Genomic DNA, 16,910 nt, shown 5'->3' on the forward strand with positions numbered 1-16,910 from the left:
ATTGTTTGTGTACAGGAGTGTCAAGGACTGATGGAGGCGAATAGAAAACTGCAAGCTGGTGGATCCAGTTTAGATTCTAGTCTTTTGCAAACACAGATTGACACGCTGCAATGGCAACTTAAGCAGGTTTGTAGTATTTTATTTCTTTTAAAGTATTTATATTAATTCAGTAAAATCTAAATAAACTCTTCGTAATTTACCATTGGTCTGGTTGGATGGGTTTTGAATGAAGTATCTGTACAGCATTTATTGAAATTGTGATGAATTCTTATCCGAAAATGCTGGAGTAGGTTGAATTTAGTAGTTCGGCCAACAAGAAATGCAAAAATAAGACTTTGGTAGTTACAATTTTATTTTTACTGTCTTTTAAAAAAGTCATTAGATACTGCAAAAATATATAAAGAAGAAAAGTTTATGTCTTCAAAAAAAGTATCACCGAAACTATTTAGGATCCCTCGTAAAGTGCCTCAACAAAGTATTGTGTTCAGGTATCCCTTCCACTTAATTAAGGGGCGCTTGCAATTAATTCTGGAAGATCTTGTATTCAGTTGTGGGATGTAACTGAGCTAACTTAAAGCTGGAACAAACTCTCTGGTTTATTTGGTTGCAAAGCAATCAACCACAGTCACTGTTCTGGGACGTCACAAAACAGTGGATATTTGTTTCATTCTTTTTCAATACTGGAAGCAGTTAATTTGTCAGTTCGATTAGCAATAAGTACCAATAGAAGTCATGTGAATCTTCACCTAAAGCTTGTCTTCTAGAATCTACTTTACCAGTTTGATCCTTAAAATATAATTTAAATTTGCTAGTTAGAAGGTTAGGTTGGTTTAATAGGTTAATATTTGTTTAATTACTAGAAAGTTAATAAATAATAAAGTATTTTCTTGTGAAGGCTTATCTCAAGAGATAATTGTTAGTCCTGATAATTTCATAACGTGTCTTTTTCCGTATTGCATGAGTCAACATTTCTTCTTAAAAACTTCTATTTATTGGTTAAAAACATTTTCAGAAAGTACTGCTTCCACCGTTTATTGATTTTATTATTATTTTTTTTTTTGAAAGCTAATAAATGCAAGAGTTTCATTCGTCATATCATTCATGTTTTCCAAATTCTGACCAATTTTGGACTGTTTCAGTTTCGTATTGTTAGTTTAGACGAGGGAGTACTCTGAAGAGTTCCCAATAGGGCAGGTTAAGGTCTCAGTGTGTCTCTTTCTTAGTCCCTTTCCATACCCTCAAAAAATTAGGGAATCAGACGTTTTTAAATCAAAGTTACCCTATCTATATTTAATAAGAAGTCAGTTCAATTGCTCGCCTGCACTGATAGCATATATTAACCTTATCGGAAAGCCACTCAGAACCCTGGTGACGCCGAATTTTGGCTCAGCTAAGAAAATGTGTCTAGTTATTGCTTGTAAATGGAGCAAAAACGAAGTATATAGCCTCAAATCAAGTTTTCATGAGACTGCTTCGATTTTGACAATGTAATACAACTTTAAAGGCAATCAGCTATTATCAAAGGTGATGAAATTAAAAGTTTATCAATTCACTAGTCTGCCCAGTACAAATATATGGTCCGGGGGTCCATTTTAAAATAAAAGAAGCCTCCTGAGTTACAATACGAGTAGCTCCGACAGATTTACAATCTAGACTCTGTGGGCAAAAATGAAGGGCTAAAAATAAATTAGCAATTGTTTGCAATGTTTAAAGAAATAAATATCAAATTTATAAAAACAATCCAATGGGCCTGACCCGAAGAATTAGGGTTCTAATTTGTGGGGGGGGCCCGGTTAATGAGAATATAAATTAGTTGTAGGAATTTGCTAATCATGAGTAACCGCTCAGTGGCAAAAACTGAGCAGACCAAATCTTAGCAATGGAGTTGTGCTTGTTGAATGATTATATATCCATTGACCAACTAATAAGAATGTAAACATTTAAAAAAAAAATAGTGTTTTAATTTATTACTTGATCAAAAAATTGTTCTCAATAATTCAGATTATGGTGATTATAGGCAATATTGATGATCATTATAGGTTGTAGAGTAAATAGCACAAGTCGGGTCAATTATTTCTAATTAGTGTCGTTATTATATGTTTCTGAATTATACAGTAACAATAATTGTTTTAAAAAACTTTGTACGGTTTATTTATCACCGTTATGTTAGACTTTTTATTTAAAAAAAAAGAAAAAAAAAGTTTAACCATTTGCTATTTATTTTGTTGTACGAACGATTAATTCAGAAATTTATCATCAAGTTTCTAACTGAACTATAATGATTATTGCTTTTGCCCCCCAATGCATTAATGGAAGTCTTGCAGTCAGTGCACCAGCTGGTGTAAAGTTGTGGGGGGCAATTTAAATGTGCAGATTAACGTTATCTGTGTAATTTTGTGTACACTTAACTGTGGTTTCTTGGCCCAGTATTATTATTTAGTTGAGCTGTATGTTCTAATCTTAATGTAAATAATTTGTTAGGAACTTGAGGTGGGAGATTCCTTTTGGATTGTTGGATTTATAATTAACAAGTTTTCCATCCACGTGTTTACCTTAGTATTGAATATTCTAATGGTTTTTACTTTTTAATTACGTCAAATGGACGTTAAGATTCAATGTTACAGGGGGAGAGAGGTTGTGAAAAACTCTTGGTTTTGGAAGCAGAACTGAGTTTCGTTCAAAATCAATGAAGAGCCAACATTTCGAACTATATTTAGTTCATAAGATTCTGCTGATACTTCAGGGCTACAAAACAAAAAACTAGATATCTGGGGTGTTTATCAATTATGGAGATACTAAGACGTTATTCACAATTTGATTCTTAGTTCCTCCATCATAATTTTGTAGTACATCCAGATCCTTCAGAAATATCTTAATTCACTAGGGTAGCCGGCAGAAGCGACCAAAGCGTGCCCAGTGGAATAGAAAAGTTTAGCTTGGAGGCTAACGCCTTATAGGTTATTCGATATTTGCGCTTATTATAGTGAATTACGGAATTCAGTCAATGTAATTGCATACTGTTTTTTTTTTAATTGATATTTAAATAGGAAACATAAAGTAATTTTCTTTCATTATCCGATTTCTCTTTGCTTATTTTAGCTATTTATCTTCTAAGTACATATATTTGATTAATCAAATTATCCAATATTATGAAAACGTTGTCTTTAATGAAAGTTATTAAAATTTTAGGCTGAGTCTAATCGCCAAATGTATCGAGCAGTAATGGAACAAGTATCAAAATTTTTGGAAAGGGTACACAAAGCACTCGAAGCAAGTCCTAACAAAGGGCCAACTCGAGGAAAATCCAGGTAGATATGTGCATTTGTTATTTATTGTTTTCTGCATATTTTGTTTTCTGCTTAACAAGCGCATGTAAACTAAAAAAAAAAATCATCAATTCTTTAAAAACGTTTTTATTTATTAATTATTTTTGTTTAAATTTAATTTTTTTCTTTCCTAAAACTTAGTGAATGGAATTAACAATTATTTTGAGAGTCATGTAATGGTTTGTTTGTGTATCCAGAGTGCCGAGATCTCGGAGTGTTCATACAGTAGTGACTTCACAAAGTAGAGCCTCGTCTCCTTCTCCTTCACATCCAGCCAACGTACATAGGGCGAATAGTATATCGCAGATGCAGGATTCATATTCCACACTTAGAGATTATACTTGGTAAATAATATCTACATTTAATTAAACTTCCCGTAATAAAAGTTATTATATCGGCGCTATTTTTTAGATCGTTTTTTTTCTTTGATTATGAGTGTTGGTGATGGGTAGTAGAAACAAAATTCGGATTTAACTTTAATTGCAGAATTGTTTGCTTGATTGATGAAGGAGTTCGGACAGTAGCACAAGTGTTAGTATTACGTACATATTCTGCTTCTTGTTCCAGAACGGTTTTTTTTTTGAATAGTTCTCTCATCATTACTTGCCAAGTAAAGCTCGGCTTGCATCATGCAAAGACGGCAATTGCATGCAGGCAGCTTATTACAATTTTTTAGGCTGTCCTTATGTGTGAAATAGGCTCTCTTTTTGTCAAATTGAGAAAATTATGGACGTCCATTATTGCAGCACAGGCGCTTCTTCTGCTAGATTTGTCCTGCAAGGAATCTAAGACTTTCTACAGTGCAGCCTAAGCAGGAATACTTGGTATTAGCGCTGCAGAGTAATCCACTAAGGCAATCCTAGCATCTAATTGACCACGCGTTTTGAAGTGTAACAGCTGCTGAAATCGCTTATTGTCTTTTAGCTAGCTTGTCTGCTAACTAAAGAAAATTCTTGACATAATACAATGAGTCGGTACCAATTATTCGCATAGTTTTTATTCTATCAGATAAAATTGCAAGGTACAGTAAAAGCTCTAATATCCGGCACCCTCGGGGTCGGCATGTTGCCGGATATCGAAAATCTCCGGATAATAGAACGCTAATTTCGGTGCACGTAGATTAGATGTAAAATATGATTCTTTAACATTTCTCAGTGAAATACAGAACTGTACATGGCTTTTATGTTCTAATAAAGTAGGCCCTACCTATTGTTAGATACAGTACTACATTAAAATTGAGTGTACAAGAAATTAATATAAATTAATTAAATATAACAGTGCATTAAATGCCAATTCAAAAACAATCAATAAAATAGTCTACATTTCTGTATTTCCAAACAATCAAATCGTGTAATAACAATTACTGTATAACAAAAGCCATTTCAACACATTTTTTTTATGAGTGCGTAGCTAGTTGAAAATTTGCCGGTTAATAGAACGTTCCGGATGTTGGAATGCCGGATAAAAAGAGCTTTTACTGTAGTAGGTTTTTGCATCATTCTACAATTTCTTTGCAATTTGAATGATGACTTAATTCATAGTTTAGGGAGCTTCAAAAAATATTATTTGGCTCTAGTTTTGTTTATAAACTGTTTCCAGAGGGAACTTGATGACAATTTACAAATTTGAATTTATTTTTCTGTGAGATCTCTGAGGTAGTTGCTTTCTTGACCAAAAGGGAGAGTCAGATCCTCATGATCTCTTGAATTATCTAGGCCCTGTGCCAGGAAAGCTATCGAAATGTCCAATTAGAATAGAAGCGCGGGGAAGCAATTGTATTAGTACAAAATCTGCTCTTCTCGTACTGATTAAGGTTTTGAGCTGTTAGATTATCTTTAATATTGTCTTTCGCACGAAGGATACAATGCTCAGAATGTAAACGTGAATGACTGGCTTGTCTGTAAAATTAAAAGAAAAATTTGTCGAGAGAATCGTGCTAAACTCAAATTAGTGAATTCGTCTACAGCTCATGTATGTTCATCATGTATTCTATCAGTGAATGTTCTTGTTTTATGTAAGGATATCCAGATCTTTAAAAAGTTGCCTAATCCACTTCTGTTGGTGGGTTTCATTTAAAAAAAAATATATATATATATATACAGGGTGTCCCAAGCTATATGGATAACGACTTTTTCTCGGAAACTAAGATAGCTAGAAAAAAACTAAAAAATACGTGTTCCCTTAGTTTTTTGTTAGGAATCCAAATTTAATTTGTAAATTTTTTTCGGTGCTTCCAGAAGCGAGATACAGGCACCAACTTCATTTTTTCAAATGGGAAGGTGCGGTTTTTATTTCAGAAATAGATTCCTCTATTTTTTTAAAGAAAAATTTACTTGAACGGTTTTTTTTCTGTGAGCGATATTTTACAAGTTATGAATGAAAACATGATTCTTATAAGAAATGTCAAAATGATAATATTATAACGGTTTTTTGATTGAATAAGAAGAAAAGTACTATTTTATTATAAATTTTACTCCTCATTAATATTACAGATCATGCTCGAAATGGCCTCCACCATTAGAGATGCATAGACATGCACTTTCCTGCCAATTGTCCCTTACTGCCAAAGAAATTGATTCGAATTTAACCGAGTTACAGGCATCTATTAGTCAAATCCGGTGAACGATGTGGCCACTGAATCGCCCCCGTGTCGAGATAACACCATCAGGCATGTAAAGAGATATCTCGATAGGCAATTTGATGGGCATGTTATATCGACACGGGGGGCGATTCAGTGGCCACCTCTCTCACCGGATTTGTCGCCTATGGACTATTTCCTTTGGGGATACCTGAAAAACAAGGTGATTATTCGTAACTTTTTTCTATCTTTCCTTATTTCTGCTTACCTAAAAGCATTTCTAAATCTAAATCAAGCCGGGATTGCTTCTGTAGATGAACTAAAGCAGAGAATAATAGATGCCTGTAACTCGGTTAAAGCCGAATCTATTTCTTTGGCAGTAAGGGGCAATTGGCAGGAAAGAGCATGTCTATGCATCTCTAATGGTGGAGGCCAGTTCGAGCATGATCTGTAATATTAATGAGGAGTAAAATTTATAATAAAATAGTACTTTTCTTCTTATTCAATCAAAAAACCGTTATAATATTATCATTTTGAAATTTCTTATAAGAATCATGTTTTCATTCATAACTTCTAAAATATCGCTCACAGAAAAAAACCGTTCGAGTAAATTTTTCTTAAAAAAATAGAGGAACCTACTTCTAAAATAAAAACCACACCTTCCCATTTGAAAAAATGAAGTTGGTGCCTGTATCTCGCTTCTGGAAGCACCGAAAAAAATTTACAAATTAAATTTGGATTTCTAACAAAAAACTAAGGGAACACGTATTTTTTAGTTTTTTTCTAGCTATCTTAGTTTCCAAGAAAAAGTCGTTAAGTCGTTATCCATATACCTTGGGACACCCTGTATATATATATATATATATATATATATATATAGATATATATATATATATATGCGTTGAGACCAGTGCACTGTTATTTGAATATAACAGATCCCTTTAATAAAAATAATTCCATGCAAAGAAACTTTTAATATTAATATTTATTTGTAATTTCCTTAAAATAAGTGAAACCAAACTAAAAACTGCAGCTATAGTTTCGCATTATGCATTAAAAATCTAGCTCTGTAACTAAACATGTTGCCTTGTAAATTATTTCGTTAATTCCGTCCAAATCTACTAGCTCTTTAAAATAAACTGAGAGAGTTTATTGGGACGTAGTCCATTGATCTTCTTCAATGAACTATTAGTCTTTGTTATAATTTTAATTACGGTGTAATGAATTTCAGTTTTTTTACAATAATAACTTCCTGAAATGTTCATTTTTTTTTGTTCTTGTTCGGTTTTAATATCTCTTTCAAGTCTGCGGCAGATAGAAAATTATCCGCCTTAGTAGAATTTTTTTTTTCTTTTTGAACTCATTGTATGCAAGTGAGTCTGTAGTTATCGCAATGCAATTATTTTGTTCTCTCTCTCTCTCTTTTTGTTTGTAACATTCGTCATATGGAAATTATCTAACTTAAATGAGTGCATTGAACTGTATAGAATACATTTTTTTTAAACAAGTAGGTTTACGAATTACTTTATAATGTTTAATCGGCGAACCTCTTAAAACCAGATATATTTGAATACATTACATGACTAGAACGAGCAAATTTAATAACTTTTATTTTTATATATGTAACAAAATTTTTGCATGTTTTGGAACTATTTAAAAAAAAAAAAACTGAGACATGCTTGTTTTTATTCAGTGAATTTTTTGATTGCGTATGTTATTCAGTCTTTATGGAGGAATAACTGACTAAAATAGATTTTCTTAGAAAATTCATTGAGTAAAACTTTTACAAAAGGATTATATTGCATATTATTCAATTATTAACCACTTTTAATAATTAAATTAGATCTTTGCCTTATTTTGACGATCATATTTAATTTTCGAGTTTAATTTAAACTAACAGAATTTTACATTTTTTAAAAAAATATTAACCTTTAGCCTTGCTTTGCCTCCAACTAGAAAACGTAACTTTTTCAATGCCCGGTTTAATAATTTTTAGATTACCAATGCCGAAAATCTGTTATTTAATGTACTTTTTAATTCTCCAGTTTAAAATACCTTATCCATAGGCAAATATGTTTGCGCCTCCTTCACTGATAGGTCTTTAAAAGACTCAGTGTGCTTATCAGCAGCGGTGCCTCGATTGGCTGGCTAATTTAAGTTTGTCATGCTAACTTATATTATTTTCTGACATTAATAGACCAGAATACGGTTGTGAGATGTTCAAGTCTATTCTTTCTTCATCCTCTCCCACATGTTTAAAAAAAAAACGATCATCTATATCTTCAGCGAGCTTATATAGCTCAAATAATTTTAATGATAATTTAATTAAAAGTAACTAGTAAAAGTGATCAGTTATTTAATTTTATTTGATGAGACAAAAGTTATCACAAATTCTCATCAATTATCTTCTAACTATTCTGCATATTCTGAGGTTGTCAAGATACAAAAATCTCAATTTGCAGACGGGGAATATAATATAGTGCAACAATCAGAGACTAGAGACCATGCAGGTGACAATACTTCACTTAGATTTTTCAATACCTTTCATTTTATCTGTGGTATGTGAACATCGATAAAAACCGAAACCACAGAAGGGAAGGAAGATGGCTGACCAAAGATGGAATAATTTCCCTAACCATTATATTGGCTTCTGATGAAATCTTTCTTCCTAAACATATTATTTATAAGTTCTTCAAACTTGGTAGGACGCTTCTCAAAAAAATTAATAATTAAAATAAAATCTGTACTCTCTACAGATTCAAACCTCTGAATTGTTCACAAGATTACCCTAACATTACCCAATATTTCTCTTAGCTTGATGTATGTCGTTCAAACTTTCTTGATTTTTCCATCTCTACTGCGCGCAGTGTTCTGGAAAAAAAAACAAGTCAACAATTTCAAAATCATGTAAAAAGTAATCAAGAAAAGTTCCGCTTGAATTAGTTTGAATCAACAGTTTTGAAATATAAACTGATGATAATGATAAGAAACTCCAACTTTCTTAGAATATTTTGTCTAGCGATGGAAATAATTATTATGTAATAGCTTTTCTTCTTTTTTAGAAAAAAACAGTTTACTGCTTCATTTATTGTTAAGCTTTTTATTTTTCAACATTTATTTATTTTTTGATAAAAATTTGTAAGTTTAATCGCAATTTTCGGGGCTTTATGTAATGTTTTGTCTTGCTTATTAACAGTTTGGCGAATTTTCTTCTGAGATTTATTATAATTTTATCATCTTTTATTCTAGTACTTTATTTAATGCAGAATTTTATTTTATTTATTTATATCTGATTTTAAACTAGATTTTAGGTGGTGTACATTTTCCTTGAACTTTAACTGTTGATGTATTTGCCAGCAGGCGAGGAAGTAGGACCATGGTTGAAGAAATCTCACCAGAAAGGCTTTCCCAAGATGCTTTTAGACTTTTACGCACCATACAATCCCTGTTAGGCACAAGAGAACCTGATTTAGCCAGAGTATCAGAACAAGCACATCGTAGAGATAGTACTTCTGTCAGTGAATTTAGTTTTATTTACTTTTTTTATTAATAATTTTGTATTTGTTATTATTCGATATTAGTTTAATAAATTAAAGAATAAATAATTCGTGAAGGAATAAAACAACAAAAACTCACTCCATTTATTCTGTAGTGTATATTGCACTTTCGGAAACGTTTCGAATTTGTGAGTTCACTGCAAATCTGAAGTAAGATTACGATAAAGATCACGCTTAAAAAGCAGTAAAATCAAGATTATTACGTAAGTAATAAATAATTAGTTCGAAATACTATTCTAAGACTATATAGAGTACATTGTTGATATTAATCATAGTGTTTCACTCAGAAATATTACAAATTCAAAGCCATTCAATGACAGGTAGATATTTTACCATTTAATATGATCTTTGTATTAATAATAAGATCCACGAAAATTCCAAATATCTGGAAAGCGGATAATATAGGGAGATTGATTTCAACAAAAAAATTATATGGAGAGTGATTTAATGGTTTTTATTCCTTCGCGTAAAATATTTATTACCGCAGCGCTTGATGGGTAAATTTTCAATTAATAATAATAAGATTTTTAGGCAAAGTATGCAATTAAAAATGCAGCTTTAAGTGTAACAACAAAAATTTGTGTTGAGGTTTTTAAAGTTATAATAAGAATTATGATTCGCCAACCATTTTATTTTATTATCAATTAATTTTCAATGGGGTAAGCTTTAACTTATCTATAAAAAATACTACAAATCGTGAACCATGTCAGCAAAATAGCTGCTGTTTCCATTTTAAGACATTTTTATCATTGCTTTAGTTAGCAAATTATTAATTTGAATGAGTTAATATATTTTTTTTATCATTCTATTTAAATTCTTATTTAAAGTCTGGAGTTTGCAGTGTTTTTTATTAATCGAATCGCTTTCTAAGAGAAATTGTTCTCCTGAATTCTGCTCTTAGTTTACGTAACAGAAAAGGAAACAATTTGAATTATGCTAAAAAATAAACAATTATAACTGTGTTTGGCAATAATCTTTCTGCCTGTTGCATTATTTTAGGGTTATCCCGTTGGTATCAAGGAATTTCAGTCCTGTTGTAATTAGGTTATAGCCCTGTATTGTTAATTACGTTTATCAGCTTTTGACCCTTAGAGCAGTATTCAACAAATTCAAAAAGAAAATAGCCTCTCTCTAAGAACAAAGAAAAAAATTTACTATAATAATATTGTTACAAATTAATCAATGGTTATTCTAGACTTTATATATACACATAGGCGCACCCAGGGGGGTTTTTGGGGGTCAGCCCACCTTTCGAAAATATGTGAAAGAACAAGTTTTCCAGCCGTGTGCTATAAGAAAAATAAATGTTGAATAAATAGATTATTTAGGAAATTCCAGCTCTGAGATAAGACTAAAAGTCTTATGTTAGATACTACAAAGGGGTACCAGAAAGCCTACGTCTCTGCGGCTTACATCTATTTATAGGAACATGAATTCATCTGTTGTCTGTATTCTAAATATATGTTTTTAACTAAAAATTGTACGTTAGATTAGGTTTTCATGGAGAGTGGCCAAAAGCCTTATTCCTCCGCGACACTGGGTTTTGTTGAGGATGGAGCAGTTCTAAGATAAGTGTGAGGAAATCCTGGGTAAAGCTTGAAGGTATGAGTTATTTGTACCAAACTCTTACACTGAAGGAAGTAGTCACTATCTTCAGTATCTTAACTTCTTCTTTCTGTCAAACCTAGCCTATAGATTTACAGGACCATGCAATGCATGTATTTATACGGTCTGCAATGACTCCTCGATTAGCTAATAATGAAATGTTTCGCCTCCGTTCTGATTTATTTTACTTCCTATTACCAATATTTTCAAACGCTTTGTTGGCTGCACTAGTGCGGTACTTCCTTCGCCATAAATGGCTTAGGTCCTTTAAGGATATTTGGTAAGGAGGGTTTTCGGCCCAGAACCTTCTCATTATTGAATGTTCTGTATGTTCGATAAACAATATGTACCACCTACACATACGAGGGTCGTTTGAAAAGTCCGTGCAAAAATAAAAACTACTTAATTTTTTGGGGTAAACCTTTTTTATTTTTCAACATAGTCTCCTTTTAGGCTTATATACTTCGTCCAACGCTGCTCTAGTTTGTTGATCCCTTCCAAATAATAGGATTTGTCCAAGTCTGAAAAATAGCCATTCGTTTCTGCAATCACCTCCTCGTTTGAATAAAATCTTTTTCCCGCCAGCCATTTCTTCATATTGGGCAACAAATAGTAGTCCGAGGGAGCCAAGTCTGGAGAATAGGGGGGATGTGAAACGAGTTGGAACCCTATTTCCATTAATTTTGCGACCACAACTGCTGAGGTGTATTGAGGATTATTCCTTGCGAATCCCAAAAGACAGTCGCCATAATCTTTCCGGCCGAAGGAACGGTCTTCGCCTTTTTTGGCGCATATTCCCCCTTGGTAACCCATTGTTTAGATTGTTCTTTGGTCTCAGGAGTGTAGTGATGTATCTATGTTTCATCCACAGTGACGAAACGACGCTCAAAGCCCTGCGGATTCTTCTGGAACAGCTGCAAACCGTCCTTGCAACACTTCACACGATTTCGTTTTTGGTCAAGCGTGAGCAATCGCGGCACCCATCTTGCGGATAGCTTTGTCATGTCCAAATGTTGATGCAAAATATTATGTACCCGTTCATTCGAGATGCCCACAGCACTAGCAATCTCACGCACCTTCACTCTTCTGTCATCCATCACCATATCATGGATTTTATCAATGATTTCTGGAATAGTAACCTCAACAGGGCGTCCAGAACGTTCAGCGTCACTTGTGCCCATATGGCCACTCCGAAAATTTTGAAACCACTTATAAACTGTTCTAATCGAAGGTGTCAGAGTCACCTTCGAGTTAATGTTTATCAAGCTTCTCTTTAGTCTCCTGAGGCGTTTTACCTTTCATAAAGTAGTGTTTAATCAACACACGAAATTCTTTTTCGTCCATTTTTTGAAAATCACTCGACTTCCTCGATTCAAACGAATGCCAAACACAAAGAAATAGACCCATTTGGCTGGAACTTGGTGTGTGTTCTTCCAAGAGATGCTAATAACTAAACATAACCTTGATACGCGCCAGTAGTGCTATCTCTCTGACTTTGCACGGACTTTTCAAACGACCCTCGTATGTCCATCTGAGCAGCCTCACATTACTTGAATTAACTTCGGAGACTTTGATAGTAGACTTATCATCTCATCAGCACAAAGGTATTGCAACCAGATCTGATTGAAAAGCGATTTTTCCTAGACTTACAGACCCACCCTGGACAGTGCAAGTTCACCCCGACTTCCTTTCTTTTGAGCTGTAGGCGACAGTAATTATTTAAAGTAAATACTTAATTTTTAATGATCGTAATTATGGTTTCCTTATAACTTAGAAAAATTATGTAGCTTAAATTGTTTTTGTAAACTTATTCTCAGAAACAACCACAATCTAAAAAAAAAGCGTTGTGTTGTGACGTAAATGAAAGAACAGTTTAAAAATGAAAATAAGAATAACTTCTCAAACTATGCCGGAAAAAATTCTGGGTGCGCCCCTGTAAAATATATATATATATATATATAATATTTATTAATGTGATGCCTTGTTCCTCCAACATAAGTTTGGCTTAACTGCAGGTTAGCGAATAATGAGCAAGGCATTATTTTTAATGCATTTATGAAACTTTCCCAGTTTCCAAATTGATTGCGAGGTGGGACAAAGTTTCATGCACAATATATTCTAATGATATAATCCTAGAGATATCTAGTAGATATAAACTATTTTTATTAAATTTTAAGAAACCTAAATTAACATTTTTCTTATTTTATTGATTTTCTGCTTAAAAAAGGACTCGAGGACCCACTGATATTGTGTAAGATCATAAAATTTATTCTTACTAAATCTTAAAAATTTTGGTATTTGATATTAGAAGACAACTAACGATCTACTAATCGAAAGCTTATAAATATCAGATATTTATATCATCTGAGATAAATATGAGATTTGTTTTGTGGAAAAATGAATAATGGGAAGGACAAGGCTGAACATGAATTTACTTTAATCTAAATAATTATCTTAAAAATTGTGTTGTAGAGATTAAATTTAAATTTTCCGACCATCCATTGAAAGGTGTACCATATCTTAATTTATTAGTTATTTTAAAGAATTTCACTATTTGTTTTTTTAATGTAATTCGTTTGATTTTGTGCCTACAGATGGGTAGCTGCAGCTCACTTGTAGTTCCTGGAGTGAGCGGCTGTGAAACGGCTGAAAGTGATGCGAAAAGTAGTACAGGATCTACTAGTAGTGCCAGTGGGGTAACACCTTCGGGTAGTACTAGCAATGGTACGGGCCTTATAACCCCACAGCCATCAGTGTCTGGTTCGACAGAAGATGAATCTGGTTTTTCGTCGATGAGTTCATTTCATGAAGTGACTACCAATCATACCATTGGTAATAATGGAATTGGCAACACTAACAATGGTAGCAGTGGAGGTGGCAGCAACAACATGAGCGCGACCGCCACAGCAGCTGGAAGCAGTAATTGTAGCAACGGTACTATTGGAAGCGGCGGGTCTCATCATGAACTGGGATTGCCGCTTGTCTCGCCTGAACACCAGACCAGGCACCGACGGTGGAGTTCAACACCAGTAGACGCAGGCTACGCGCAACCGTTACGAGTTCTCTGGGTCTGACACAAGACTTGACCAGCATGTTGCAACTGATTCTCCTGGGGGCAATAATCATTATTAATTTGTTCATTGTAGGATTCTGGCTGTATCTAACCATTATTACTGCTCCGCCGTCCATCTTTTTTTACTACTACACTAATACCTTTTGTAACCCTTTATTTTTACGTTGCTGAGGGAACATCACTCTTGTTTTTAAACAAGAAAACCTCATATTTTTCACATTCTAAAAAAATTGTATTACTTAAATTCTTTAAAGCACAGTGAATCTCAAAAAATTCACAAAGATGCAAACCAATGCAAAGAAATAAATTTAAAAAAATATATATAAATACTGAGTTCCTATTCAAGTAAAAATAATAAGAATATTTCTAGAAAATAAATAAAAGAATGTGGAAATATGAATTTCCCAAGGGTATTAATAGGGGCTTTATGTATGGTGAATTTGCTATCTGTCGCTCGTTTCTCAATAGAAATTTCTCGACTTATAATTTATTGAAATATTCTGATACAATGGAAAATTTGTTTTTCAAATCTTACAAAATGTTTAAAATTATTCTCTTACTTTTAGACGAAGCATCGATTAGGAGAGCATTTGCTGTTAGTGATCCATCAAGTAACAGTAACAGAAGGTTAATCTTTTTTTGCCGGATCTGACTTAATGAATGATGAACAAAAATCATTATCTTCTACAGTTAAAACTGTGCAAATAGGGGGTAACTTGTAAGAAGCACAATTTCATCAACATATTTGATTCCAGATCGGGTGTGTAACGGATCATCATGACCTAAGTCGATTATGGCTGGCATTGTCTAAGCTTTCTTTTCAGTATAAGAAAGAATTCATTGAATGAACTCGTCATTTTTAATTCTTCAAATAACTTCATGAAACACATTGCCTTCTATTTTCAAGCTACTCTTTCCACTAACAATAAAACAGTTTGACTGCGTATCAACCATTGGCCACCTGTCTCAACATAAACTTCGGCAGTATACCCACTTTATTGTGACTTTTCCTTATTCGTTTGTACAAGCGATTTAATTTAAACAGAAGTTGGACATATAGAGCTATTCGTCTGGCGTCTTGTTGAGGTGCTAACTCATTTGACACTCTTCATCTGTTTATTTTTACTTCTTCGATATAGAGGCGATTGCTAAAGGTTTCCTTAGACACAACAACCTGTTCTTCAGTTTGTGGAAAAATATTTGGTGGTTGGATTTAACTTTGCAGATTCCCGTATCACCATCCATCATTCGATGGCCTGCATCCTATAAATGTATTCTCAGTGGCTTTGCATTTAGTTTAATTTTGTAATTCATTTGCTTAAAGAACAATAGCAAATTAAGAATATTGCATCAGTTGATCTTGCATTTATATTCAGAAACATGTACATAGCCACCGTATTCAGTAACGATTTATTCACTATTTATTTATTCTTTGCTATAGGAATATAGTGGTTAGATCCGCAATTTTAGTACGTTCATTTATCTGCAGAGGTAGTGTTGGTTCATTCAGTTCCCCTGAGAATTTTACGACTTTCTATCATCCGATCGCACCTTAAATTCCAAGGAACTCTCAGTATTTCTTGATGTGCATGTGTATGTAGTATTTTTTGACGTTTCTTTTATCTGAATTCCGTCAAAGATAGCATAGGTATGTCTTGATTGAAAGAAAATCTAAGGTTTGAAAAAAATATATATAAAGTTATTTATTTTTTCACTCCCACCGAAATAAAGTATCAGAATATTTTGACTAAAACGAACCAAAAAATGGAGCATTACTGCTGTAAAAACCTTCTTTTTTTTTAAAGAAAAAATCATTATTAATAATAATTGTAGGTCTACATTCATTTAATTTTCTATTTTCCTAAACTAATCATTCATTTTGTATATGAACTGTGTGGGATAGCTTCAGGTAGCATGAGATGGGATTCCCTAAGGGTTTTTATTTAAAAAGAAATAAACTATGGCCATAATACGCTTTTATGTTTTTAATACCACATGGTGTAGTATAATAGTATACTGATTAATGTATATTTAATAAGGAATTATTAATAATAATAATAATAATACTAAAACAATAATAGGAACATCATTTTTCATTGTCATTTTCCATTTCAACATTTAAGAGAAAATGTTTATTAAGTGGAAAAAAATAGCTTCTATTAACAATATCTATCCAGATATTCAATTAACTCTTCTTTTTTTTTACCCACGTTTTCCGTAAAGTTAGCATGGTATATGCATCTCTTTTTATATTAAGTTCATTTTAAATATATACATGATTCATTATTGTATGGAATGAAATTGACAAGCATTATCTCTCTTAGATTTTAAGGGTTCAGCACTTTTACAAGAATGGTCCCTTGTTTCAGGGTTTTTTTTTGGTGGCCCAACTTGGGCGAAATTCTACTACCATCGCTGATTTTGTTCGTCGTAGCATATTTCTGACCGATTTCGGATTTTATCAGGGTTTTAATTAATCAATTTAGTGTAAAGAATTGCACTTTTTAAGTTTTCATCATTCACTACACTCGATTAATCGATTATGGATGAATTTTCGAAATTAAGAATGTGTTTAAAAATGCAGTATAATTGTTATGACGGATAAAATCGCGATATTATTATCCAGCTCTGCAGGCCTAATCGAATTTCCAAAAATACTACCATATAATCTCGTGGTGTATTTTTCGATTTATTTGTAACTTACTTATTTAAACTTGTTCGAAAAAATTTTTCTCTGGCAGAAATTTCCCTTTTGGGAAACTGTTTTGAGA

General features: G+C 32.8%; 1 protein-coding gene across 6 annotated transcripts in view; it reads left to right on the forward strand.

The window, feature by feature from the left end:
* The window catches only part of LOC141448535 (uncharacterized), a 261,469-nt gene that overhangs the window by 241,563 nt on the left and 2,996 nt on the right, over nucleotides 1-16,910 (forward strand). For 3 of the 6 annotated variants that reach the window (XM_074116930.1, XM_074116936.1, XM_074116935.1), the window contains exons 3-7: nucleotides 16-126; nucleotides 3,190-3,308; nucleotides 3,524-3,670; nucleotides 9,262-9,418; nucleotides 13,661-14,134. In XM_074116930.1, coding sequence (XP_073973031.1) covers nucleotides 16-126; nucleotides 3,190-3,308; nucleotides 3,524-3,670; nucleotides 9,262-9,418; nucleotides 13,661-14,134 — 1,008 coding nt within the window. The remainder of the gene's footprint in view (nucleotides 1-15; nucleotides 127-3,189; nucleotides 3,309-3,523; nucleotides 3,671-9,261; nucleotides 9,419-13,660; nucleotides 14,135-16,910) is intronic. The other 3 variants (XM_074116931.1, XM_074116932.1, XM_074116934.1) reach the window with 3 other exon arrangements.

The sequence above is a fragment of the Rhodnius prolixus genome, unplaced genomic scaffold (genome assembly GCF_049639745.1).
Source record: "Rhodnius prolixus isolate KJV_2025 unplaced genomic scaffold, Rpr scaffold_2, whole genome shotgun sequence".
Classification (NCBI taxonomy): Eukaryota; Metazoa; Arthropoda; class Insecta; order Hemiptera; family Reduviidae; genus Rhodnius; species Rhodnius prolixus.